Source organism: Myotis davidii, unplaced genomic scaffold (assembly GCF_000327345.1).
Source record: "Myotis davidii unplaced genomic scaffold, ASM32734v1 scaffold637, whole genome shotgun sequence".
NCBI classification, from domain to species: domain Eukaryota; kingdom Metazoa; phylum Chordata; class Mammalia; order Chiroptera; family Vespertilionidae; genus Myotis; species Myotis davidii.
The window spans coordinates 351735-377759 of record NW_006289494.1 but is presented as its reverse complement, the minus strand read 5'-3'; the positions used below and the strand labels follow the sequence as shown (position 1 = coordinate 377759).

The window sequence follows — 26025 nt, the reverse complement described above, 5'->3', positions numbered from 1 at the left end:
ATGCTGGCCAGGACTAAAGCTCCCACTCTCTCCTTTTTTTCTTTTTTTTGGGGGGGGGGTATTTATTTACCTTCTATAATTGAAACATTGTTGCTTTTGGAGCTCAGGGCCGGGCCGCGGCAGGCGGGTAACCTTGGCTTCCTTCATCACTGGAGCAAGCAAGCCTCCTGCTCGCTTCAGCTGTGTGGCTGCCAGCCACCATCTTGGTTGGGTTAATTTGCATATCTCACTGATTAGCCATTGGGAGGCGTAGCGAAGGTATGGTCAATTACCATGTTTGTCTATTATTAGATAGGATTGCCTTCTGCTCTACATTCTCATATCAAAGGATAATAATGAGCACTAAGATAATAATATACCTCTTGAGTGGCAGACATTGCATTCAGCATTATCCTATTTGTAGCTCATGACAATCATACAAAATAGGTTCAATTATTATCACCATTTTACAAATGAGGAAACTGAAACTTTTGAGAGCTTATATAGCTTACCCAGAGGTGACTTGGTACTTGAATTGGGGAGATTCTTTGCTTACTTGATCATTGTAAAAGTGAAGGCTCAAGAAGACTTGAATAGCAGGATAAGATTCAGTCTTTCTAGGTTTGTTTCACAGCATAATGGTACAGGTTAGAACAGCCGTGGGCAAACTACGGCCCACGGACCGGATCCAGCCTGTTTGAAATGAATAAAACTAAAAAAAAAAAAGACCGTACCCTTTTATGTAATGATGTTTACTTTGAATTTATATCAGTTCACACAAACACTCCATCCATGCTTTTGTTCTGGCCCTCTGGTCCAGTTTAAGAACCCATTGTGGCCCTCGAATCAAAAAGTTTGCCCACCCCTGGGTTAGAACTATTACAGAAGCTGGAGGGAATGAACAAATCTCAGATTTGCTTCAACTTCAGCTTTATTATGTTTCAGTTGCCCTGCTCTTCTTATGGAAGCCTGTTTTCCCGGATTTGAAATTCCTCTTTTCAGTACCTTTCATTCCTACTTAACATCGTTGTAATCTATGTGACCAAGATCAAGTACTCTTTTCATAAAGTCTTTCTATATCATAAAACTCTCCTGATACCATTCATGTCCCTCTTATAGCAGTTTATATTTGAACTTTACTTTGTAGTAGACATTGTGTATTAGGCTTAGTTTTTCCTACTAAATCAGTTTTTCCTACTAGATCAGAAGCTTTTCTCCTCTTCTTCCTCCTCCTTTATTCTCCTTCTCTTCTTCCCTTGATATATAATAAACTTCTTATGTTTATATCTATGAAATCATCACAGTTAAGATAGTGAACATTTCTTTCACCTCCAAAAGTTTTCTTTTGGTTTTTTGGTTTTTAAATGCCCATTTAAAAATACTTCATTTATTTTTTTCTTGCATAACTCAACAAGCTGATTTTATTTTATGTATTTACTTGAGGTCCGATGCATGAAATTCATGCAAGAGTAGGCCTTCCTTCCCCCGGCTGCCAGCACCAGCTTCCCTCTGGCACCTGGGACCTGGGCTTCCCTCTGGCTGCTAGCAGGTACCTGGGACCCGGGCTTCCCTTGCAGCCCCGGCTTCATCTGGAAGGTCATCCAGAAGGACGTCTGGTCTAATGAGCATATTACACTTTTATTATTATAGATTTTTAACGTTAAATTTATTGGGGTGAAATTGGTCAGCATGATCATATAGGTTTCAGGTATGAGTTTCTGTGGTACAAGGTCTGTATATTGCACTGTGTGCCCAACAGCCAAAGTCGGATCTTCTCCTGTGACCATATATTAGGACCTCCTTCTCCCCCAACCCCCTTTCCTCTGGCAACCACCACACTGTTGTGTTCATGGGCTTTAGTTTTATACCTCACATATGAGTGAAATCATATTATGGTTCTTAGCTTTTCCTGACTGACTTATTCCACTTAGTATTATATTCTCAAAGGTACATCCATTTTGTTGCAAATGGCAATATTTCATCCTTCCTTATGGCTCAGTAGTATTCCATTGTGCATATGTTCCACAGTTTTTTAATCCAGTCCTCTATCACTGGATGTCTTGGTTACTGTGAGTAATCCTGCAATGAACATAGGGGTGCATGTATCTTTGCAAATACATGATTTGGAGTTTTTTAGGTATATACCCAGGAGAAGGATTGCTGGGTCGTATGGTAGCTCTATTTTGAGGAATCGCCAGATTGCTTTCCATAGTGGTTGTAGCAGTCTACATTCCCACCAGCAGTGAATGAGGTTTCCCTTTATTCCACAACTTCTTCAACACTTGTTATTGCTTGTCTTGTATGGCTACTCACAGGTATGAGGTGGTATCTCGTAGTTTTGATTTGCATTTCCCTAATTGCTAGTGAGATTGAACATCTTTTCATATATCGATTGATTGTTCATATATCTTCTTGAGGGAGGTGTAGATTCAAAGCAATCCTGAGGAAAAAAAGAATGAAGCTGGAGGTATCACGCTGCCTGACTTCAAATTATACTGCATAGCTACAGTAATCAAAACAACATGGTATTGGCAGAGAAACAGACTGTCTATCAATGGAACAGAATAAAGAGTCCAGCTATAAAACCACATGTATATGGACAGATAATTTTTGACATAGGAACCAGAAACACAATGGAGTAAAGATAGTCTCTTCAATAAATGGTGCTGGGAAAATTGGAAAGCCACATGCAAAGGAATGAAACTTGATTGCTATTTGACATTGCACGTACAAAAATTAACTCAAAATGGATTAAAGACTTTTATTGAATCAAAGACCTAAATATAAGATCTGAAACAATAAGTTACATAGAAGAAAATATAGGTACCAAACTTATGGACCTTGGTCATAGAGAACATTTAATGAACTTGACCCCAAAGGCCAAGGAAGTAAAGGCAAAAATAAATGAATGGGACTAGATCAAACTAAAAAGCTTCTGCACAGCAAAAGAAACTGACAGCAAAACAGAGAGGCAGCCAATCAGATGGGAGGTGATATTTGCAAACAGTAGCTCCAGCAAAGGTTTAATATACAAAATATACAAAAGCTTCCTTAGAACCTTTGCAATCCATCTTCTCTCCAGTCCTGCCCCAGTGTAGCCACATGATCTGATTTCTGTCACTGTAAGCTGTTTTACATTTTCTGTAATTTTATATTACTACTAGAGGCCTGACCTGTGGGGATCAGGCCAAAACTGGCTCTCCGACATCTTCTGAGGGGTCCTGGATTGCGAGAGGGCAGTTTTGGGGTGACGCACCCTGGAATCGGGCTCCCTCCTCTCTGGTTCCAGGTGCATCACTCAAGAACCGCAGCTGCTAAGTCACCACAGCTTGACAGCAGCTCCTGTGTTGAGTGTCTGTTCCCTGGTGGTCATTGCGTGTCATAGCTACCAGTCAGATGGTCGGACGGCTGCTTAGGCTTTTATATATATAAATGCTCATATGGTATGCATTATTTTTTGTTTTGTTGAATTCATAATAATTTTAAGATTTATCTTTGTACATATTAGTGATTCATTTCTTTTTATTGGTGTGTAGAATTCCATTGTATGGACAAACCATATTTTAAAGATTCATTTACCTATTGATGGACATTTAGATAATTTCCAGTTTTTGACTATTGTAAATCAAGCTGTTAACCTTTGTGCATAAGTGTTTGTACAGGCATATGGTTTTATTTTAAGTTGGGTAAATACTTGAGAGTGAATATTTAACTTTTTAAGAAGCTGCCAAATAGTTTCAAAGTGGATGTATAAACTTATATTCCCCACCCAAGGGTATGACACATCTTTTTTTTTTCACATCTTCACCATCACTTGCTATTATCTGTCTCTCAACCTTTAGCCACTTAAATTAGTGTTTGGTGATATCTTGTTGTGTTTTTTTGCAATAGAGATGTTGAATTTTTTTTTTCTTTTTGTGCTTAGTGGCCTTTTGTATATGTTTTGTGAAATGTCTGTTCAGATCTTTGCTTTTATTTACATTTTGGTTTGTTTGTTAAGTTATTATTGTATTGTTAGCATTCTTTATATATTCCAGTTACAAGATTTTGTCTGATATATGTGTTGCGAATATTTTATCTCTGTCTGTTGCTTGCCATTTCATTTTCTTAACTATATCCTTTGAAGGACAGACTTTTAAATTTTGACAAAATACAACTTGTTGATTATTTTCATAATTTATAGTTTTTGTGTACTAGGAATCTGTTGCCTATCTCATGCTAAGAGATTTTCCTCCTATATTTTCTTCTATGTTTTGCACTTTTAGGTTTTATTTTTAAGTTTGTGATTCAACTTGAGTTAATTTTTGTGTATGGTGTGAGTTAGCGTTGAGGCTATTTTCTTTTTTCCTAAATGGATATCTCATTGTTCCACCCCTTATTGAAAAGACATTTATTTCCCCATTGAATTGACTTAGCAATTACCAGCTTCTTAAATTTACATTTAGAGTTTTATTGCTACCTCAAGTTCAGATATTTTTTTGTTGTTACTTGAAGTGAATGAGATGGTTAAATTTGCATTGTTCTTGCTAGATCATAGAAAAGTGGTGATAAATTTCTCCTGATAATAAGAATTAGATTTTTAACTGACTTATTGTTCTCTAGTTCAATCTGATCTTTTATTTTTAGGTGTTATACATAATATTGCATTACTTCGAGAGGTAATAATCAACTCACGCTTTATAAAAGGAGATATCAACACTAAATTTCTTTCTGATGTATATCCTGATGGCTTTAAAGGTTTGTATGCATTGAAGTATTTTAATATTAAAGTTATTATTTTTTACTTATTGTAATGTATACTTTTTTCTATTTTAAAATTAAGGCCTTTGCCTATATTATACTTGATTTATTAACATACTTAGAATATCCTAGACTATTGACAGTTATGATTTTGAGTATTCATGAGTAATTCACAAATGTGTAATCTATAATTTTGATGAGTAAAGAATTAAACTATGTGGAATGTGTACTAGTCCAATTTTGAAGCAAACATATAGCCAGAGAATTAGCTTACCTGATTTTCTAATTTCTGCAAGTCAGAAGAGTTCTGCAGGAACTGTAATTTAATAATTAAACACTATATGTGTATGAAAATTAGCGCTGAAAATTTCAGAATACCTGTTGCTATTCCTGTTTATAAAAATGAAGATGTCTAAGAAGATGATGGTTTATATTCTTAAAAAATTGGTTTTGAGTAAAATAATGAGTGGAATGTGAAAGTTAGTACTGCAAAGTTATCAGTGAGTGTTTCCAAGTAGTAGGAAAATTGCTTATCAAGTTAGAGACAGAGAAAACCATTTAGTGAGCATTGAAAACATAGTTAAATGATATTAAGAAAGGACACGACTTCCATGAGACTTAATAGAAATGTTATTCATGTGAAAGCAAGAAGCCTCTACATATATTTCTAATGAACTTAGGGATATACGAAAATTAGATATTCTCTCACAAATATCGTGTTCTTTATATCCATTTAAAGTTTTTTACTAGATAAAATTTCTCAACCATTTTAGAAAATGTATTTAGATTGAGGTCAACTTCATGTAGTTGAACTATTGAATACATTTACAAAGCAATTTCTTACCTCAGAATTTGCAGTACAGTATTTTCGTAAGACTAAATGGAGATTATTGTTTTGATTGTTCTCTCCAAAACTTTAATGCTACAGTGTTTTATCATTAGTACCAAGAGAAATAGGGAATGTTTTTTATTTGGGAACTGAAATAAGACTAATGAATCATCAGTCGTTTTCCTGAACTTTTAAATTTTTGTAAATATAAAATACAATCTTAATATATTACAATTTTATATTTGCATGATTATTTCATGCTATCATGAAGTTAGGAACCACTTATGTTATTGCTTTTTATTGTATTCCTAGCAACTACACAAATTCTAGGTTCAATCAGGATTTTCAGATGCTTTTGTGGCTGCCTGGTGAATGCATCTGTGGAGGTGATATGACATGAAACAGTAGGCAGAAGAAGCAGCAGGACAATACTTCAGGGAACCTTTCAAACAGGCATATTGTATGTGTGTATGGGTTCTTATAAATGCACACATTTACATATGTGTCTCTATATATATGCATGTATGACATAGAGAAGAAAATGGGGAATTAAAATTTCTAATTGGAGTTTACTCTGTGCTGTACATGTAACAGTAATGTTCCAAATTCTTAAGGGAACTCAGATATTTACCTAGAACCTAATATTAAAATTTATTGTGATAAACTTAATATATTACATTGGTTTTTTTTGGTAGGAAATTATCAGCATTGTCACAATAATTGTGTTTATTATGCTTATGCAGAATTTTTAAATTCTTATAAGTTATTAGAATGGCCTTTAGCAATTTTAACCTCAGCTTTCATTTTACATGTGAGGAAGCCAAAGCACAGAGAGATTAGGGCTAAAAAACCAGTAATATGATAAAACCAGAAATTGAATTTAGAGCTTTCAACTTTTCTTTTAGTACTCACTCAACTTTGGAAGGATTCAAAGTCATAAATCACAGAAGTTTCAGAGTATGTTGTATGTTGTCATATTGCCTGTAAGGACTTTGAAGTACATACCTATATTTACCATTCTTCATGTCTACCTCTTATTTTCTCATGTGATTTCATTGTCAGTTCTTTCTTCTCTGAATGGCTACTATCTCTTGTTCTTTATCTTCAGATTACTCTGTCCACCCCCCAACCCCCCCGTTTATCTCTAGAGCAGGTCTTAAATGTATTAAACTGTGTCATTTTGATTGTTTGATATATGTGCCTGAAAGAGCAGCAGGAAGTGGCAACTAAAGTTAATCCAGGATCTTCTCCATATGTTTGAGGCAGGGTCACTTTGCCCCTTTGGGATTACCCATCTGCTTTCCATCTGTCCAGCTATCATAGGCCTATGCATAGGCAAGTGCCTATTTTTATAACTGCATAGAAATTTTTTATGATAGGTGTTTACTATCCCAAGTTTATTTGTAGACTAGGACAGTGTTCCTAAAGGTTCCTAGATTGAACTTTGAAATGATTGTAAGTTTTAAAAATAGGATACACAAGAATTTGTTCTTCATGTCAACTTATTTTATTCTATTGTTGCAAAGCTATTTTCCTTTGATTAAAAAAAAATAAATGGAAATGGGGATGAAGGTATTTTGATTCTGAAATAAAGAAAAAATGAGAAAGTATTTTAAGACCTATAATTTCTGTTGTCCTGTAGTGAACATTTTGGATTTATTTCTCTGCTGCATTACTACACTGAAATCGCCAGCCTCATCAAAAGAAATGATCAAAATCACCTGAAAAGTTGCAAAATTTTTATAGACATTTGATTCAATATAAGAAAAATACCTTTAATTATACTCCCCCCCCCCCCCCCCCCCCGCCCACTGAATTAGGTCAAGGATTTCTTTACCTTTAAGAGTGGCACTATGATATATGGACTGAAGTGTGACCTTTAAAGATCCAGTCATTAAAATTATTTCCACAAATAATAGATGTAAGCTCTAGAAGAAATTCAAAGACAAATAATACATTTTTCGTGCTCTTGAGCTTACATCACAAGAGAAATAAACATGTAAAAAACTAATTACAGGATAGACTAAAATAAGTGCTAAGTAAAGATATAAGCAAAGTACCTTAATAGAGGCAAAAGGAACCAATTCTGATTTAGGGAATCAAAGCTGGCTTCAAGGACAACGTAGCATTTAGACTGTTGAAACACCTTTCCGAGGACTCTATTCCATAGGCTCCAGGGCTGCCAAATGCCTTGAGAGAACCACTGTGCACATCTCCTCCTAATCCATCCTTTTTGATGTAATGTTGATAGTTTGAAATTAGCCCAGGAGAAAGCATTTACAATGAGGATGCTGCATGCTGGGGCTTTCCCTGCCCTTCAGTTTCATGAAGCTCCTCCACATAGAAAATTGTGCTGCAGATCTGGAAAGTATCTGTGTTCTAATGGTGAATATTTTTAGTCATTGCTCTTTTAAATGATTTTTTTAAACATAATGTTTGAATTGCCTCATTTCTTTCAAATGAATTTAAATAACTATCCAAGTGTTTTTTTCTTTTATGAATTTTACAAGTAGCATCTTGTTGATGATTGAGCATTCAAATTGCCTACACTGTACCATTTAATACTCTGCTATCTGTGTATAGTACTGTGGCAAATAATAGTGTTAGAAATTGTGGTGAAATGAAACTCGGAAGGGACATTTTAACCTGCAGACCCTGGAATATAGAATCCTGCCTTGACTCACACACTTTTTGAGGAATTGTGCAAATAGAGCAGATTTCCCTGCTGCACAAGACTCAGCCAGACCAGGGGGCCTTCCTAAGCCTTGTTAGGCTAGACCACTGTCCCCAGGTCCACTCTATTATGCTAGGACCTAAAGAGGGGAAGGAGAGAGATTGGTGGGCTGGTTGGTTGGGATTCAAACCCTGACTGCATGCAAGAGTATCACACCTTTATTTTCCATTAATCCTTCACACTGCAAAACATGCCCTACCCAATGTCCTTGACCAGCCACACTCCTTTTCTACTTTTCCTTTATCCTCTACTTAGACGTTAAATTTGGGATGAGGAGTGATAAAGAGAAGCAGATGTGAAGAGCCTTAAGTATGGTTTTCCTAGAGATCTGAGTATGTTTTTTTTTATTTGTAATTGTTTTGTTCTGTACCTGCTTAATATTCCTTTTCTCTTTTTTTTAGAAATTAGACTATAAACTTCTAGTTAGCAGGATTTTTTTTCTCATTTGAATAATATTGCTCCCTCCCATTTCTACTGCAGGCTCCGGTGTCTGGAATAATACTAGCTCCATAAGAGATGCTGGATAGTATACTTGTTTGAATGATTCATAATTCTAAAAGATAGAAGCATAGATGTTGACATTATGTATTTGATTGATTGCTTGATTGATTTCCCTCAGGACACAAGTTAACAGAGAGTGAGAGAAACCAGTTATTGGCAATAGCATCATCATTGTTTGTGGCATCCCAATTAAGAGCACAACATTTTCAAGAACATGAAAATTCAAGGTATGTTAGATCATTTAAAACATAAGACATGAACAGAAAAATATTAATTATCTAAAAGACAGGAAATTACTAATAAAAGATCTAACTAATCTCAATTCTAGACGTTCTTATGAGTGTTTGAAGTATAGTAAAGTTATAGTGCTTAAAAATTGCTTCAATTCAGTTCAAATGAATTTTTTAAATTCAAAAAGAAAAAGGATGTTTGCCCCTTTAATTTGGACTTTATTAGAGGTAAGAAAATACTCTGAAAAGTTACAGGAAGACTGTTCAAGTAATTTGTATTTATTATTTCTGTTTTATTACTTTGTTAATCTTTTCTGTTTGTTTTGTTAATCCTCACCCGAAGATATTTTTCCATTGATTTTTAGAGCAAGTGGAAGGGAGGGGTAGAGACACAGAGAGAGAAACATTGATGTGAGAGAGACACATCGATTGGTTGCCTCCTGCACTCACGGGATCAAATCTGCAACCCAGGTATATACCCTTGACCAGGTAAGAGCTGCCGCTCTAGCCACTGAGTCAAACCGGCTAAGGCATACTTTGTTAATCTTGATAAAAGTTTTGAGAAGTGTTATAGTAATAAAATTTAGGATAAATCTTAGTAATTTCAAAAATATAAATATGAGCCCGGCCAGTGTTCTCAGTGGTTCAGCTCAACCAATGAACCAGGAGGTCACGGTTCAATTCCTGGTCAGGGCATATGCCGGATTGCTGGCTTCATCCCCAGTTTGGGGTGTGCAAGAGGCAGCCGATCAATGATTCTCTCTCATCATTGATGTTTCTATCTCTCTCTTTGCCCTTCAGAAGACACCACCAAGAAAATTATAAAACAAGATAGCAAATGGCAGAATGTATTCAGAGTTATCTAATAAAGGACTTGACTATATAATATGTAAATAATTGTTACAATTCAATGGTAAGCCAAACAACCCAATTAAAAGATTTTGGCCTAGATTCTTTATTAAAGAATTTATATCAATGGCAAGTAAGTTCATGAAAAGATGTCCAACATCATCAATCATTAGATGAATCCCAGTTAGAACCCCAATACTATACTGCCACACACCATTAGAATAATTTACATTAAGTGAGTGGTTAAATAAATGTATAACCATGCAATAGAATACTGGTTAACAATAAAAAAGAATGAAGTATGCTATACATGCATCAACATACATAAATCTAAAAATAAAATCATGCTAAGAAAAAGAAATCAGCTAAAGAAGACTACATGTGATTTCATTTATTTGAAATTTCTAGGAAAGGCAAAAGTGTAAAGCCAAAGATGAGTGGTTGCCTGGGTGTGGATGTTGATGTCACAGAATTACATCTGTATACAGCCAGTGCCCCAAGCCATAACCCAACAGTTATTCCTATTTCACCATCATCCCAGAATCCTCCTCCCCTGCTACTACTGATGAACTCATTACACGTTAGAAGTTCCAAAAAATTATACCAATAAAATACATAGGCTAGAGCTTAGTTATGTAGATACTTGTGCACATGTTACCTGTATAACAAGCAATTATTTTATTTTTGGTTAGTTTATTTTTCTACTGAACTTATCATTTATTTAGTATGCCAGTTTATTGTAAAATTGGTACCCATAACAACAGAGACCTATAACATCTAGATAAATATATGGGGGGAGGGGAGCGGGGAAGGAAGGGGAGTGAGAGAGACATCAATATGAGAAAGACACATTGATTAGTTGCCTCCTGCACTCTTGGGATCAAATCTGCAACCCAGGTACGTACCCTTGAGACTGGGAATCAAACCCATGTGCAGGCCAACACTCTAATCACTGAGCCATGCCAGCCAGGGCTATATTGATCTTTTGACAAAGTATAGTCTTGTGTAGACAAAGTGACTTTAGTTTTGCTTATTCACAGAAGAGGTCCCTGATAGCAAAGCTGATGTAAGGCGGTTGTATTCTCACATTTTGGCTTCAGAATCATGTTTTCATTATTGGCTTGGGAATCGAGTCTAGTGTTAGCCTCCAGGTGTGGCTACATATTCCTCTGTCATGGGTGTGCTCATGTAATGTTTATGCTTCCAAACCCAGTGGCCTCCAGCCCTTCCTTTGTTTTGCTTGTTTTGGCTGCTCATTTTATTTTCCCAATTTCTCTATGGGTTTCACTCTTTCATCATTTATGACTTGGAAAAAGACATTAATAGTATGTACCCACAGTATTTGGATAGTAAAAAGATAGCAGTACATTTTAGAAAAAAAGGTTAATGTGCGAAACAATAGCAATTTTTCTTACGATGACTGTAAATAAATTTGGTGAGCATAATTAAGGTTTTACATAAATATATGCTGACTTACCATGGTATTATTTTTCTTTTTAACTATCCTGTTCTTAAACATTTTTGACAGAAATGCATCATTAAAAGTTGTGTTAAGCAATCATTTCATGTTACTTGAAGCTAAAATTATTTTGTTGGCATTGTGGTTTGGTATAATAATTTGTTTCTCTAACAGTTAATGATTGCAGGAAAAAATAGTAAGGAAAACAATTTTGCCCCTTTCAGTAATCTTTTATTTAGTTTTACTTAAAAAAGCCCATTTCCCTGAGGGCCAAATACTGCTCACAAGTCAGGATTCACTTTTCTAAGCTGGGCCCTGCCCTTGCTTTACTTTACTCTAGCCAGCGGTTCTCAACCTGTGGGTCGCGACCCCTAAGACCATCGGAAAACACATATATAATTACATACTGTTTTTGTGATTAATCACTATGCTTTAATGATGTTCAGTTTGTAACAATGAAGTTGGGGGTCACCACAACACGAGGAGCTGTATTAAAGGGTCGCGGCATGAGGAAGGTTGAGAACCGCTGCGTCCAGCCCACCTCTGTCATCCCAAGCTTCTCAGGCACAGTGAGTGCCGCTCTGCCCTCGGTAGGTGTCTCTGTTCCTCCTTCCCCATCAGTATTTCTGCATCCGTTGCTTTCTTTCCTTAAGTTGTGTAACTATGCAAATTGCCCTGCAGCCTTTCTTATGATTTGGCAGTTAAACTTTCTAATTCCATGATTTAACCTTCCTATTAAACTATCTGACTCGTTTATCACTTCTAGGGATTGCCAGGGCCACTTTCCTGGTGGTAGACTGTCTGGTGGCCAAATCTCTCTTCCCTAGGAGAGGGCTGTTTTGCATTACTTTGTATGGTGGGGGAATTTGGCAGGAGTTGTGGCTCAGACTAAGGCCTTTACTCCCGTTTAGATGTCAGTCCTGGGGATTAAGCCATGCTGAGGTGCATGTGGGCAGTTTATGTTTTCTTCTATTTTAAGGCATTTAAAAGTAAATGTTGATGCAGGTATATAGTATATAATTAGATTTGGTTGGCTTCTTTTTACTTGTTTGCTTCCTTTTCTTCCTTTACCTTTTACACCATTCCCCAGAGGATGTATTCAAAACCCTAAACATCTTAATCATCAATATTTAACTCTTTAATCCATTTTGAATTAATTTATGTGTATGTTATGAAACGAGTTTCATTTTTGTGATTTGGAAGTTTATTTATAAAATATTTCAGCCTTACCCCTCCTACCCAAAGTAGTATTTCTTTATAATTCCAAGGATGGCAAGAAAGAAATTTTTGTCTTAAGCCCGTGGTTGGCAAACTGTGGCTCGTGAGCCACATGCGGCTCTTTGGCCCCTTGAGTGTGGCTCTTCCACAAAATACCACGTGCGGGGACACACATACAGTGCGATTGAAACTTCGTGGCCCATGCGCAGAAGTTTGCCGACCACTGTTTAGACTGTTTGGGCCATGTAACAAATTATCATAGACTGGGTGGCTTAAATAACAAATATTTACTTTTCACAGCTCTGGAGGCTGGAGTTCAAGATCAGGTGGCAGCAGGGTCAGGTTTTGGTGAGGGCTTTGTTGGAAGCTGCAAAAACCCTACTTATATCTTCACATGGCGAAAGAGGGCAAGCTAATTCTCTGGCCTCTTAGAGGGGCACCACTCATGAGTGCTCCACCCTTGTGGCCTAATTATTCCCTAAACTCCCTTTTCCAAATACTGTAACTTTGGGCATTATATTTCAACATAGGAATTTGGGGTACACAAGCATTCAGTAGCAGTGAGTCCATGCGCAGAGAGTGCGTGACCTCCTCTTCCCCTCCATCTCTTCCCTTTCCTCCCTCTCTCACCACCCATTCTCTTCTCTCTTTCTGCTTCCCTCCCTTCCTGTACCCTCTCCTCTTCTTTCCTTCTCCCAATTGTGTAACTTGCATGCACACACACAACACATACAAATGAGTAGATGTGTGTATGTTAAATAAATACATTCTGTGGTTCTTTTGGCTCCTTCACCTGAAGTTTCACAATGGTTGACGTGTTGCAGTGGAACCAGTATTGAGATGTCAAGAGTCAGGATTTTGGTCCTAGTGCCACTACCAAGTATTAAGGTGGAACAAGCCTTTGTGCAAATGTTTCAACTTCTGACTCCAGTTTCCACCTCTGAGAAATGGCACTGTTGGATTGGACAATTCCTGAAATTTTTTTCAGCTCAGGTCCTATTTGAATTGCATGAGGCAGACACTTTTACTTTCTGGTTTCTACTTTAGCCTTCTATTTCCCTCTTGGTATTTGAGCAAAGGTTAAAGACTCAAGAAAAGGAACACTTCACTATGGGCTACGGTTATGCTGATGAAAATATTTCCGCCTGGAAGGTTTAAAAATGCAGCATTCACTTTGTGGAGGATTACTCTGTGTGTATGGAGTCTGTGTGTAATCACCACTTTGAGCTCATACTTTGTAGAACATATCAAGTATCTTGACTGGCTACAGAGCCTGTCATCAGTTTAACTCTTTTAGTCACAGTAGCATAATGGGAAATTATATTCACTTGAATAGCAGTCGTTGTGTCTACATTTGTATTGCATTTTCTTTCCTCATCTGGCTTCCTGATAAAATGGAGAATCAATATTTTAGTGACTTTTACCTGACAGATGCAATTATCTGTGCGTTGGGTGTTTTTTTCTTTTTCCTGTTAAAAAGGTGTCCTTTCCTGGTTTTAGATTTATAATTCATTTCCCATTCTTAAGTTTTCAATTAGAAGAAAAAGTTTAAGGTTTTAAAATATGACTTTAATCATTGAAAGATATAATTGGAAAAGAAACAAAAGATAGCTATATGAAAACAATTCCCAAGTAAAGGCAAGTATTTTTATAGATACATATTGGCTCTTTTACTTAAATGTATCTGAATTTAAAAGGATATATCACAGTATTAACACATTTTCACCGTCTGTGACACTAAAACGCAACTTTTATATTATACTTGTTTCATATTTGTTCTCAGGTTAGCTGCTTCATTATAACAATTAGGTTGATGTTTTAATAACGGACTGTATAATGAAAAATAGTACTTAGGACGTATATTCACAAACATACATAGTCATACTATGCCTCTGGAAATATCTACTTTCACTTGAGCAATAAATGCACTAAAAGTAGCAAAAGGGGAGAAAACATTAATTTAGTTAATTTCCTTTATGCTTGCCTTACTTTTAGTATCTCTGTTATGATATTTTCATTTATTTAATTAGACCATCCTGGATGATTTAGAAATTTATGTGAGATTAAGCACAAAATATTGATTAAATGGATGAAATGTCATATTTATAATTTTTTGCTAAATAGTACATTTTAAAATATATCTCTTTAATTCTACGATAAGAGCTGAATGGAAGACAAAATAGCCTCATTATTGCAAGAGAATTTCTCTGTTCCCTGCAATGACTCCAAAAGCTCTTGCACACTTCATCAGTATTATTGTAATTCTTTGGCTGCAGGATATTTGGCAGCTGTTGCACCCCACTGGCAAATCCTATTCATACTTCTTTCCCATTCACCATTGCCATTGGAGAATTGATTTCTCTCTCCTCTACTCTAACCTTTCCCAATTCATTTTGGATTGTTCAATGTGAAACATTTTAATTTCATATCATACAGCTATTCAGCTCACAATCCCTTTTTTAACCTGTCACCAGGGTAACAGCATAGCATGCTTTCTTTAGGCAATCAAGTTTTTATTTCACATGCTTAATGTTGCATTAAATGTTTGCATTTTGTTTAACCCCCTTAAATACTTTGAACTCTGGATATGTTTTGCAGGATAATGAAATTCTTGATTTTTGAATCAAAACTAAATCGACACTATCAATACATTCAGAATAAAATGTCAAATGATTAATTTATATAATTCAAAGATTAGTATTAAAATCCAAGTTAGCTGATCTGTGTAAGGAAATCTTCTGTAGACAGTGGAGGAATATTTGTATATGTAGCCCTGTTCCAAAAAAGGACTTAAAGGCGTTTAAAGAGATTTGTCAGTGAGATAAGTAAAAATTTAAAAGAGTAATGGAATTAGCAAATGGAAACTTTATATCTTTTAAAGACATTACTTGATTTTTCAGTGTAATGCTTTTTTCTGTATTTGTGTGTATACCATAAAGATTTATGTCTTTGATTTAAGATGAAGTAAAGTACTATTGTGTGGTTTAGAGTCTCTTCTAGGAGATGGATTTGGGCATTGTGTTTATCTATTTAGTACTACCTTTTCCTTAAAATAAGTAATTAAATTAAAATGATAGATTATACTAGATGAAATGCATATATTTAGATCTTGATTCTTTTAATTGAGTATATTTAAATTTCTATTTATACTGGTACTTTTTCCATCTTTATCCCAAATAATAGTTTCAGTGAAATTTGTTCTGTGAATAAATTTTAAGAATTTAGGATATTCTAAGAAATATAAAAAAATGCATAAGAAAAGGAACAGCAGAGACTAGTAACCTATGTTATTTGAAAGCATTATCATTTTAGAAGATATTAGCATAGTAATTGTTTAAATATCCTAATATACTATTATACAATCCCACATTAATGTATAGGATAAACTCTGAATTAAGCTGCCCATTTTTTATAAAACCATCTTTTTATTTTTACCTTTTTTTGGAACTTTAATATATATATATATAAATTCTCTGATCCTTGATTTAGTGTTCTTTGTAATTTCTGTTTTTCTACAGTGTGTTGGACTAATTCTTATTTTGAGTGCTCATTGAAACTAATAGTCCTGGATCTAGATAGCATTGGTCTACATGACTAATGTTCTTACTATCTATTTTACAAAGGTCACTTTCTTTCAGTAGAGTAAATTCCTGAATATACAGTTTAATGATGACGGTTTTTACCTACAGAGTTAGTTATTAGATCACTCCAAAAATAACAAATAGCACTCCGTATTGTAAGATGCTTGGGCTTAGAATAATGGCAAAACAGTTCCTGTCCTTTAGGAGGCTTAGGGTAGAATGGTGTAAGAAGACATTACAAAGATAATTATCAACTCTGAAGATTGTTAGAGGAAAAGGCAAAGTCATTGTCCTGGTGGGGAAAAGAAATATCATTTGCAAGTTTGTCACATTATTAAAATGTCCAGTTTTTGATAAAAAGTTACAAGACATGGAAAGAAATATTAAATGTATGGCCCATTCACAAGATAAAAAGTAAATAGAAACTGTCCAGGAGGAGCCCCAAATGTTTTGCACATTATTCAGTGACATTGGCCTCTTAAAAACATGTGCAAAGGGCTAAAGGAAACCAGATATGAAGAATTAAAGGACAGCATGGGAATCATGTATTGTAAAATAGAAAATAGCAATAAAAAGGTAGAAATGACTGAAAAAAAAGCAAATAGAAATTCCAGAGATGAAAATACAGTGCATGTAATGAAAAGTATACTACAGGGACTCATCAGCAGATTTGAGCTGGCAGCAAAAATAATCAGCAAATTTGAAGGTATGTCAGTTGATTTATTCAGAAAGAAAAATGTACAGAGCCTCAGAGACCTGTAGGAAACAATCAATGCATCAACTATACATGCTGTGAGTCCCAGAAGGAGAATAGAAGACAAAGGAACAGAAGAATATTTAAAGAAATCATGGCTGAAAATTCCAAATTTATGAAAAACATTCATTTGCACAGTGAAGAAGCTTGGAAAGCTCCAAGTAGGATAAATCCAAAGAAATCCACACATACATACATCAGAGTTAAACTGTCAAAAACAAGAATCTTAAAAGCAAGAGAAAAATAGCTCATCATGTAAAAGGGATCCTCAATAAGATTTTCACATTTTACCAGATAGCATAGAGCCCAGAAGAGAATGGGTTACATATATAAAGTACTGGGGGCAGAGGTTGGAGGCAGGGAATGTCAATCAAAAATTCTATATCCAGCAAAAATATCTCTTCAAAATGGAGTAGACCAGCGGTTCTCAACCTGTGGATCACGACTCCTTTGGGGGTCGAATGACCCTTTCACAGGGGTCACCTAAGACCATCAGAAAACACATACATAATTACATATTGTTTTTGTGATTAATCACTATGCTTTAATTATGTTCAATTTCTAACAATGAAATTGGGAGTCACCACAACATAAGGAACTGTATTAAACGGTTGCGGCATTAGGAAGGTTGAGAACCACTGCAGTGGCCATTAAGAAGTACCCAGGTAAACAAAACCTGAGTAAATTTGTTGCTAGCCATTCTACCGCTCAAGAAATATGAAAGGGCCCTTCCTCACTTTGTTGGAGTGTCATCATGTACACCAAAAGATGGCTGGTTTGATTTCAGGTCAGGGCACATACCCAGGTTGCTGGTTTGATTCCTTGTCAGGGTGTGTGTGGGAGGCAACCAATGGATGTTTCTTCTCACATTGATGTTTCTCTCCTTCTCTCTAAAATCAATTAAAAAATATGAAAGAAAGTACTTCAGGGTGAAATGAAAGGACATTAAACAGAAGCATGGGTAATAAAGAGCACTGGTAAAGATTACTACATTAGTAAATATAAAATATAGTATAAGTATATTTTGTTTTGTAGCATCTTTTCTGATATAATTTAAAGACAGTAATTCAATAATTATAAATCTAAAGCATATAATATATACAGTTATTCTTTGTATGACAATACAAAGATAAAGGCAGAGGAAATGGAGCTATTCTGAAGCAATTAAACTAGCATTAATTCAAACTAGAGTGTTTAAAGATAAGGTGCTAATTGTAATCCTCAGGTTAACCACTAAGACGGTTGCTTTACAAAATAATAAATGAAACATTAAGTGAATTAAAATGGTACATTAGAAAATATCTATTTAAGAAAAGAAGGCATTAATAGAGGGAAGTTGAAGAACAAAAAGGTAATGACATATAGAAAGAAAAATAAATATAGCAAATGTAAATCCAACCTGAAGAGGAGTTATATTAAGTGTAAATAGATTAAGCACTCTAATCTAGGACAGATATTGGTAGAATGGATAAAAAACAAGATCAAAGTATATGCTTTCTACAGTATATACAGTTTAGATTTAAAGACATTATAGGTTTAAAGGAAAATTATAGAAATATTTACCAGACAAATACTGTATTTATACTAATATTACTAATACTACTGTCAGACAAAATTTTTTACGACAAAATTGTTACTAGAGACAAGTAGGTATATTTAATAATGATAAAAGTGTCAACCCATCAGAAAGCTGTAAGAGTTATGAACATACAGTAAATCCTCACTTAATGTCTTGGTAGACTCTTGAAATGACATAACAAAACCAGTTTTCATTAGACTGATTTAAACAAGAGTTAAATTCCTATGACATATTTCTGGTCACAGTAACATTAGCACATTTCTAAGTAAATACCCACTATACTTTTAATATTAAACTTTGAAGTAAATATGAAGTATACATATATTTTGGAAAGATTAAGAAACAAGTTAATTATTTTCCAACTGGCTTATTCCAGCTCAGGGTTGTGGGTGGCAAGTCTATTTGGGCAGCTCAGTTTTCAAGATGATAATCAACCATGAACAGGATCCTATCCTTTGTAGGGTGCGCTCATATACACTCACACTCACTCTGATTGGGACAATTTAGACACCAATTCACCTCATGTGCACATCTTTGGGATGTGGGAGGAAACTGGAATCCTTTGAGAAAGCTCACACAGACATGGGGAAAACATGCAGACTTCACACAGACAGTGGCCCCAGCTGGGAATCATTTATTTTCATCAACATTATAACAAAATGACCTTAAATGAAATATTATTCAAGAACCTGCTGTATATGTACCCAATTACAGTTTTCAAATATATGATCCAAAACTGAAATTTCAAAAAGGAGAAATTGACACTTTGATAATAGATGAAGATTTTATTTCATTTTTTAAATTAAATCATTGAAAGTATTTATTTTTTAAATTAAATCATTATTGTTGAAAGTATTGACCTCTTTTAGTCTGCCCCCGCCCCCCACCCCAGGCCTGCACTACCCTATTGTCTGTGCCCATGAGTTATGTATACATATATATATACACACAAGTTCTTTGGTTGCTCTCTTCCCCACCCACTTACCCATCCACCCTTGTCTTCCCTCTGAGATTCCACAGTCTGTTCCATGCTTTTATGTTTCTGGATATACTTTGTTCATCAGTTTATTTTGTTCATTAGATTCCACATATGAGTGCGATCATGTTATTTTTGTCTTTCTCTAACTGGCTTATTTTACTTAGCATAATATTCTCTAGGTCCCTCCATGCCATCTCAAAGGGTAAGAGATCCTTCTTTTTTACTGCTGCATAGTATTCCATGGTGTAAATGTGCCACAGCATTTTTATCCACTCATCTACTGATTGACACAATTAGCTATTGTAAATTATGCTGCTATGAACATAGGGGTGCATACATTCTTTCTGATTGCCATTTCATGTTTGTATTAGAATATATTCCTAGAAGTGGAATCACTGGGTCAAAAGGCAGTTCCATTTTTAATTTTTTGAGGAAACTCCATACTATTGAAACCAAAATCTCAGACATCTCTTGTAGCAATATGTTTGCCGATACAAACATATTTGTAGAGCAAAGGAAACTAAGGAGAAAATAAACAAATGGGACTATGTCAAAATAAAAAGCTTCTGCACATGTTTACAATGGGGGAAAAAAGGTAACACCTGTAATACTTTCAACAATAAAGATAAAAGATAATATCAGGAATGTAAAAAGGCAACCTACAGAAAAGGAGAAAATACTTGCAAATCATATATTTGATATACTTTTTGTCTAGAATATATAAAGAACTCGTAAGTCAATAATAAAGACACCCAATTAAAAAAATGGGCAAAATATATGAGTAGAAAAGTTTCCAAATAAGATATACAAATAGCCAACAAGTCCATGAAAAGATGCTCAACATTGCGTTATTAGGAAAATGAAAATTCAAAACCACGGTGAGATACCACTTCACACCCACCAGGATGACTCTAATAAAAAAGATAGAAAATAACAGTGTTGGTAAGAATATACAGAAATTGGAGTCCTCAGACATTCCCGGAGGGATTTTTATGAGTAAAGTACTGCAAACCTGTAAGTAACTTGACAATTCCTCAAAATGTAAGACATTACAACATGACCCAGCTATTCCACTCCTAGGTATATACCTAAAGGAAGTGAAATCATATGTCCACACAAATGTTGCATACAAATATTCATAGTGGCATTTTTCATAATAATCCAAAAGTGGTAACAGTGCTAAAGGTCTATGAAATGCTCAATGGATATGTATAATATTAAATAAAACTTGGTATCTTTATAGAATGGAATATTACTCATTAATAAAAAATAAATGTAGCCATAGCCAGTTTGGCTCAGTGGATAGAGCATCGGCCCTTAGACTGAAGGGCCCTGGGTTCGATTTTGGTCAAGGGCACATACCTCGGTTGCAGGCTTAATCCCCTGGTCCGGGTGTGTGTGGGAGGCAACCCATCTGAATGTGTCTCTCTCACATTGATGTCTCTCTCTGTCTCTCCCCCTCCCTTCCACTCTCTCTAAAATCAATGGGCCCTAGCCGGTTTGGCTCAGTGGAAAGAGCTTCGGCCTGCGAACTGGAAGGTCCCAGGTTCAATTCCGGTCAAGGGCACATGCCAAGGTTGCGGGCTCGATCCCTAGTGGGGGACTTGCAGGAGGCAGCCATTCCATGATTCTCTGTCATCATGGATGTTTCTATCTCTCTTTCTCCCTCTTCCTCTCTGAAATCAATAAAAACATATTTTTTTAAAAATAAAATCAATGGAAAAATATTCTCTAGTGAGGACTAATAATAAGTATTGATACTTTATAGAACATGCATGAAATTTGAAAACATTATGCCAAGTGAAGTGGGCAGTCACAATAGACCAGAAATTTTATGATTCAATATATATGAACTGTCTAGAAATAAGCAATTCTATAGAAATAGAAAATGCATTAGTGGTTGTGCAGAGCTACAGAAATTGGAGGGGGAATGTGGAGTGACTGCTAATTGGTCCAAAGCTTCCTTTTTTAGGATTATGAATATATGTTTGAAACGCTTGCAGTGATAGGTACAAAATTCTGTGAATATACTAATTGAATTGTACCCTGGGTTAAATTTGTCACACATGAATTTTATGTCAATGGGCTGTTTACAATTTTTTAAAGTTTGTATATGTTGTATATCTTCTCTAGAGTATATAATTGGAGGAGGGTTAGTTGGGAATAACTAACCCTCCTAAACTGCCATTTTTATAGGAACTGGGACTTCTCTGTGCTATTTTAACTTTATGTTATATTCAAAAGCAGAGAAGAAAAGAGGGAAGAATACTGATTCACACATCTACCTGCCAGAAGCTCTTTACAGCTCAAGGGTTATTTATGTCACTAAATTGGGAACAGTCATATAAATATAGTTTATAATTATGAGAAGAAATATTCTTAAATAAGACTCTATCATGCTAGAAGACATAATGATGTCTAATTTTAATTTCTAAAATTTGGAGTTTAGTTATACCATTAAGGAAATAAATATAATCCATAATGGTAAGTGAAAGAAGCCAGTCTGGAAAGGCTATATTTTTTATTATTCTAGCTGTGACATTCTTGAAAAGGCAAAACTATGGAAACAGTAAAGATCAGTGTTTGCAGTAGATTCGGGAGTGGGGGAGAGAGGACAAGTTGAGTAGGTGGAGCATGGGGTTTTTAGGGCAGTGAACTTACTCTGTATGATATCTTAATGGTGGATACATGTCATTATACGTTTGTTCAAACTTGTAGAATGTACAGCACAGAGTGAACCCTATATAAACTGTGGACTTTAGTTAATAGTATTGTTATATTCTAGTATATATATATATGAGCTGTCTGTACTTCTTGCTCAATTTTTCTGAAAACCTAAAACTTCTCTAAAAAATTAAGTCCATTAATTTAGAAAAAAACTGCTGAAGGTAAGACATTTTAAAGAAAATTAACAGTAAGACATTTAAAAGAAAATACGCCACAGAATAAATAATTCTGACAAAGGCTTTCTATCCAAAATAAATAACTCACCCAAACAAATAATAATAATAAGGCCAACATCCTAATGAAAAATGGGCAAAAACTTGAAAAAAAATGGACAATAAACACTAATGTTGAGGTGTTTAACATTATTAGTCATAAGGAAAATGCACAGTAAACTATGATGAGATATGGTTTTTCAACCACTAGCCTGGCTAGAAGTAGAAAGACTAACACCAAATGGTGGCAAGGATATGGAGCAAATTCCATTGCTAGTGGAAGTACAGATTTTTTTAGTGTTTTCTTTCTAGATTATTTTTTTACCCACGAGAAAACATATGCCCCCCAAAAAGACTTGTACAAAGAATGTTCATAAGAGCCCATAACTGGGAACAACCTAAATGCCTTCAACAGAAGGATGAACTGATGTGTGTTTGTACAATAGAGTACCACTCAGCAATAAAAACAGAATGGATTATTCAATATGAATGAGCCTCAGAAACATTATAATGGGCCCAGCCAGTGTTGTTCAGTGGTTGAGCATTGACCTATAAACCAGGAGGTCATAGTTCGATTCCCAGTCAGGGCACATGCCCGGCTGTGGGCTTGGTCCCCAGCATGGGACGTGCAGGAGGGAGCTGATCAGTGATTCTCATCATTGATGTTTCTATCACTCTCTCCCTCTCCCTTCCTCTCTGAAATAAATAAAAATATATTTATAAAAAAACAAACAAAAAACCATTATATTGGGCAAAAAAACACAGAAACCAAAACACCACTCTTAAATAAGAGTCACATAGTTTTGGAGCCCGTTTATATGAAGCTTTAGTCTAATTCAGCGATTTTCAACCTTTTTCATCTCATGGTACATATAAACTAATTACTAAAATTCTGTGGCACACCAAAAAATATATTTTTTGCCGATCTGACAAAAAATGTATATAATTTTGATTCATTGCCCTAACTGGTTTGGCTCAGTGGATAGAGCATCAGCCTGCAGACTGAAGGGTCCCAGGTTCGATTCCAGTCAAGGGCATGTACCTTGGTTGCGGGCACATCCCCAGTAGGCAATATGCAGGAAGCAGCTAATCGATGTTTCTCTCTCATCAATTTTTCTAACTCTCTATCCCTCTCCCTTCCTCTCTGTAAAAATATCAATAAAATACATATTTGAAAAAAAAATTGATTCATTCACACCGGACAGCTATAGTTGTATTGGCTATTGTCATTTTTTTATTTGACAGTGTAAAGGTAAAGAGGTCAGTGCCCCCGACTAAATAGTTATTGCATGTTCTAAAATTTATTGCAGTACACCATATATTGCTGCACACTGGTTGAAAATTGCTGGTCTAATTGATAGTTGAACTGTTTGGGGAGGGGGCATTTCCACTGGAAAGGTAAGTGGTGGAACTTAAGATTTTGTGGGTTTCTCTGTGTGTAAATTGTATATTCATATTAAAAAACAGGGTGGTTGAAATAATAGAATATTTCAGATAGTGCACCAAATTATAACAATGATAAGTCTTTTTTTAGCATTTTTGTGTCAAGCACTAGTCTAAGCATTACATTCCTTGATCTCATTTAATCAACATGTCAGGTATTTTTATTATCTTTGTCTTACTGATAAGGAAACTGAGACACAGGGAGGATAGTCACATAGCTTTTGTGGTCAGTGATCAGTCAGACACTAAGGACTGCGGGAGTGATGGCTGTACAACATTGCCTTTCCTGACCAGTTGTGTCCAAAGTTTAAACTGAGAACCTTAAATTCTAATTGGTGGAAGAAGGGAATAGGGTGTGCATAATAGGAACATATATACAGTTATGAGAACATCATTATTCATTTCTAGATTCAGTTGCTATTTGCATAAAATTTGTAACGCTAATGACACCAACCTGGGTGTGTTCCCTATTTCTAGACACTATTTTGTGATATATGCTGTTCTACAAGGACATATATATTTGAATGTACACATTTTAAATTGTGTGCAGGCAGAATTCCATTCTTCCACTGTGACAATTTCTAGCTTTGAAGAGGTTCTCTGGAAATGCTCTTTTATCTTTCTTCTGCAGTGATAAACTTTAATGTTAGAGTGTCGTAAGTTCTCACATAATAAGGCTTATAGTTTTGTTTGGTTTGGCAGTAGACTTCTGTTTAAAATTCCTTTAATCTGTTCATTTCGTGCTTTTTATATTCATTTTGATAGCTGATGGCTCTGTGAAGAATTGTGTATGAATTTATTGCACTAATAAAACTTGTATTTGTGACTCTCCATCCCAACTTGCTTAAAAGTGGGTTTTTTAGTGAATTGCTGGATTTTTGTCGTCTTTATTTTTTTTTCCTGGAGGAAATAAGAAACAATTCATATGCTACATCTAAAGTTTCATTAAAATTGCTTATGCCCTGTCTCAGGCATTTAAAGTGGGCCATCTGTCTAAACATCTCTCTCTCTTTTTTTCTGATCATTTCCTCGACTTATTCATGAGCCATGGGAGGGCTCCTTTGTAGTCTCCATGGAGCTGGTTCTGTCTACCCCCACTGAATACATCTATGTGCTTGCATAACATAGCTTTTCACCGTGCTGGAAATTCTCTGAACTTCGTTCAGATGAATGGCCCACTTTTCTGAAGGCCTTTTTCTTCCTGCAAAGATTTGTATGCAGAAGCTGACCTCTGTGGCTATGGAATGCATATTATTCTTGATCATTTTACAGACCACCCACTGTGAAAGTTATGATGAAGGATTGCTTAATGATTCTTTGACCACTAACATTGTTTTAACTCAGTATTTCACTCCTAAATAGGTAACAGCATAGTTGAAACCAGCTTTTCTGAGTGTCTGATAATATGGTTTTGAGATGGTTATAATCCTGGCTAACTAAAGATCCTGATAGTTATGTTTACATAAAATCTGCTTTAAAAAAAATGACATGTTATAACAGTGTTATTTGCATTAGTACTTTTTTGATTAAAATATTTCAATAAGGTAAATGCATTAGCATTAACATTTATGACAATCAACTGACAGTTTTTCTCATAAAATGTAGAAAAATTTGGTTTTATTGAGCATATTCTTTCTGGTTGGTTGATGATAATAAAAGTAGACAGGTCTGGGTGAGAGCTATTATTTGATTTGCTTTGTGAGGAGTTGTTTATGTGAATTCCTTCTCCCTTCTTTTTTGGGGAGGAGGTTGTGTTTTGAAGTAGGAGCTTAAATTATATCAGCTTTGCAAGTAACTAATAAGTTGTACAGATGAAATTTTTGATCAGGTGGTTGCTGTTTTCTCTTAGATACATACTTCAGGAAAGGTAGCTGGTTTCTGTGTGTTATTGTCAGGAAGAGCTGCATGAAGCTCCATGAGTTTTTCCCCTTCTTTTCAGAATCATTTATAAAAATCTTCTCTAAGACTAGTTTGGATTTATTAGATAAATGTAATTCTTTTTTGAAATTTGAAATATAACTTTACATAATAATTACCATTATAAACAGTAGAATTGCTATCAATCGTTGTTAGTATAGTTTCAGTAATTTTGCAGTAATAGAGCATATGCTGTCTGAAGAACAGCAGCTGTGTGTGAAGCCTCCCCCCACCAGCCAGAAGAGCCACCACAACTGTGAACAGCACCCACCAGAGGAGCTGCTACTACCTGAG

The 26025-nt window shown here is 35.3% G+C and overlaps 1 protein-coding gene across 1 annotated transcript in view; it reads left to right on the top strand.

Moving 5' to 3' along the window:
* The window catches only part of PCCA (propionyl-CoA carboxylase alpha subunit), a 371281-nt gene that overhangs the window by 208619 nt on the left and 136637 nt on the right, over window positions 1-26025 (top strand). The window contains exons 17-18 of the mRNA XM_006761966.2: window positions 4606-4716; window positions 8902-9010. Coding sequence (XP_006762029.2) covers window positions 4606-4716; window positions 8902-9010 — 220 coding nt within the window. The remainder of the gene's footprint in view (window positions 1-4605; window positions 4717-8901; window positions 9011-26025) is intronic.